Source organism: Neltuma alba, unplaced genomic scaffold, assembly GCF_004799145.2.
Source record: "Neltuma alba isolate B1F8T4 unplaced genomic scaffold, ASM479914v2 tig00010919_pilon, whole genome shotgun sequence".
Lineage (NCBI taxonomy): Eukaryota > Viridiplantae > Streptophyta > Magnoliopsida > Fabales > Fabaceae > Neltuma > Neltuma alba.
Window position 1 is genome coordinate 30,505 of NW_021635695.1, and position 3,190 is coordinate 33,694.

At 37.1% G+C, this 3,190-nt stretch overlaps 1 protein-coding gene and 1 pseudogene across 1 annotated transcript; both read right to left on the reverse strand.

Annotated features, from left to right (window-relative positions):
• Window positions 1-603: 603 nt before the first annotated feature.
• LOC114759928 (uncharacterized) lies at window positions 604-993 on the reverse strand. The gene has a single exon (XM_028949168.1). The coding sequence runs from the start codon at window positions 991-993 to the stop codon at window positions 604-606; it is 390 nt and encodes a 129-aa protein (XP_028805001.1).
• Window positions 994-1,826: 833 nt separating this feature from the next.
• On the reverse strand, window positions 1,827-2,833 carry LOC114759929 (putative pentatricopeptide repeat-containing protein At3g13770, mitochondrial; annotated as a pseudogene).
• Window positions 2,834-3,190: the final 357 nt, after the last annotated feature.

Consider the following 3,190-nt stretch of genomic DNA (forward strand, 5'->3'; position numbering starts at 1 on the left):
GACTCCTTAGCTATTCTTACTAGCTCAAAATGTAATACATTATACTTAGATTGCAATTCATCATAAGAAGGTTCAGAAACAGTTACCTCATATGTCTCTGAATCTTCGTCTTCTTGTGCCATGAGACAAATGTTAGTTATTTCTTCATCATTGCTATCTTCTTCTTCTGAAGAGCTATCTCCCCAGATTGATGTCACAAATGCCTTCTTCTTTCTAAATTTTTCTTTCTTTTTGTCTTTGTCCTTCATCTTGGATAGTTGAGGACAATCTGCTTTAATATGTCTTGACTTTTTACATTCAAAGCAAATTATCGGCTCTTTGGGCTCATTTTGAGATGTGGTCGCCTTACGTTTTGACTAGAACCTCCTTCCTCCTTTATTCTTGTAGAATTTCTTAAACCTCCTAATTATGAGGCCTATCTCTTCGTCCTCCAAATCCTCTTCATTGTTATCTTTACTTGAGAGCTATACTTTTATGATTTTTCTCATTCATTTCTTTTTTATATTTCTGTTTGCTCTCATATTCTGCCAAGCTTTTGAATAACGCAGCCACCGAGCCAATAGATTGTCCTTTTATTTCTTTGACGGCTGTCACCTTTGGTTCCTACTCGTTGGTGAGTCTACCAAGAATCTTCCTTACTTGATCTTCGTGATTGTATTTCTTTCCGAGGGCAGTGAAGTGGTTGATAAGATGTGAGAACCTCACTTCCATGTCCTGAATGCTTTCTCTGTCTTTCATTTTGAAAAGCTTGAATTCTGTGGTGAGAGTGTTTATTCTGCTCTGTTTCACTCTGATTGTACCTTTATGAGCAATCTCTAGAGTCTCCCATATTTCTTTAGCTGTTTCTAGGCTTGAGACCTGGAAGTACTCTCTTTGTCTTAACGCACAGGTCAACATGTTAATGGCTTTATTGTTTAACAGCATGAGCCTCTTATCTTCCTCATCAAACTCTCTTAGACTCTTTTGCACTTGTTGATTGTTAATGGTCTTCATCGCGACGTAGTTTTGATGTTTTATTACATCCTATAGACTGTATTCTATTGTCTTAATGAATATCTGCATCCTCATTTTCCAGAAGGTGAAGTTTTCACCATTGAAGCTTGGTGGTTTTGATGTTGAGTATCCTTCGGGTAAGATACTATCTCTAAAACCTGCCATAGGATCTTTCTTCGAATGATTAAGTCTTATTAAATGAAGAGACTTGCTCTGATACTAAATGTTAGTGACAGCTTCACCTAAGAGGGGGTGAATTAGGTGAAGTATAAAAAATTGACTTAATAAAGCAATCAAGTAAATAAAATAGAGAAGATAAGTTAGGAAGGTTTCACTAAAGAATGAAGACACAGAGTTTATACTGGTTTAGTCAACCACTTGACCTACATCCAGTCCTCAGAATGCCTATGAGATTTTCACTATATCCCTAAGATTAACCAGGCTCCTGGCGCCTCAATACAGTAATTAAATCTCTCAATCACTCCCCCTTACTACCCGTAAGGTTTTAATCCCCTCAAGAGTCCACACTCTTGAGTTACACTTAGAATTGAGTAAAGAAAGATATGTCAAACTCTCTCACACAATAAGTGAATGATAAACATTAAAGTTCGGTAAAACAGAGTATTGAATGCAACACTAGATTTTTAATAGACGTTAGTTCACGTATTCAATACTTCATTTAATGCTCTTCATGCCTTTTATAGTTAGAGTATTTTGAAGAACTTCTAGCCATTGGAAGATCGCTTACGTGTGTTTGGCAGTTACAATGGTAGTTCGCTATTAATGCTTATGACACGATAATATTATGTGGATGTCCATTTACCCCTTCCTCTTCATCTTCTTGGATGGCAACGATCACTTGCATGGAAAGTGTGGAGTATTTGATCAAGTTCAATCCAGCTTTTTCCAGGCTCCTTTATTACAGCCTTCTTCAACATCAGATCTCTCAATGATTTTACATCTTCCCATCTTCCTACTGAAGCATATAAATTAGAAAGAATAACATAATTCCCGGTTTTCCAGGTTCAACTTCTACAAGTCGATGGCCTACAAATTCACCTATGTCAACATTTGAATGAACCCTACAAGCACCTCAAAGGGAACCCCATATAGCTGGTATTGGCTCAAAAGGCATTTCATTGATAAATTTAAAAGCCTCTTCCATTGACCAAATCGACCAAGCAAGTCAACAACACAACCATAATGCTCAATCTCTGGTTCAACTCTAAGTTTACCATTGGCCATATCATTGAAGATATCCAGCCCCCTATCTTCCAGTCCTCCATGGCTGCAACCAGATAACACAGCCAAAATTGTGACACTATCAGGCTTGACTTTATTTTCTTCCCTCGTTAAAGTGAAAAGATCAAGCACTTCTCTGCCCATTCCATGTTTGCTATACTGCTACTAACATTACATTCCAGGATATAACAGTTCTCATTGGCATGGTATCGAAGATCCTCCTTGAATAAGTGAGGTTTCCACATTTTGAGTAAATGTCAATCCAAGAGTTTTGAAGGAGAACATATAAGGGGATTTCACAGCGAAGAACATGATTATGAACTTGTTTACCATGATCTAGAGCAGTAAGCCTAGAAAGTGCAGTTAAAACACTAGCATAAGTAACATAATTTGATTGCATTCCTTCCTTTTGAAGCTAGCGAAATAGCCCCAATGCCTCTTGATCAAAACCCAATTGAGCATAACCAAAGATTATAGCAGTACAAGAAACTACATCCCTTTTTGGCATGCATTTGAATAAATCATGAGCTTCATGAATTTTTCCAACTTTGGCATACATGTCGAGAAGTGAGCTTCCAACGAAGATATGAGATTGTTGATAATTATTATAAAATGGAACCAAAATGAAACCGTAAAAGTAGAAAGATGAAGACAAGAGAATGAGAGAACCTTTTTTATTTCTTCACTTGCACTACAACACAAATGACTTGTCCTATTTATAGGCATAGTCTTACACAGAGGTTACAGTTGTCCTTAAATGATAAATAGTGGATAATCAATCCCATGAATGTGAATGGAGGTGAGTTACAAGAGTGAATAGATAGTGAAGAAGTAATGGATAGTGGAGAAGTAATGGTTGGTAGAGGTAGTGGAAGTTACTTGGTGAAGATGAAGAGGAAGGGGTAAATGGACATCCACATAGTATTCATAACACTCCCCCTTGGATGTCCATTAT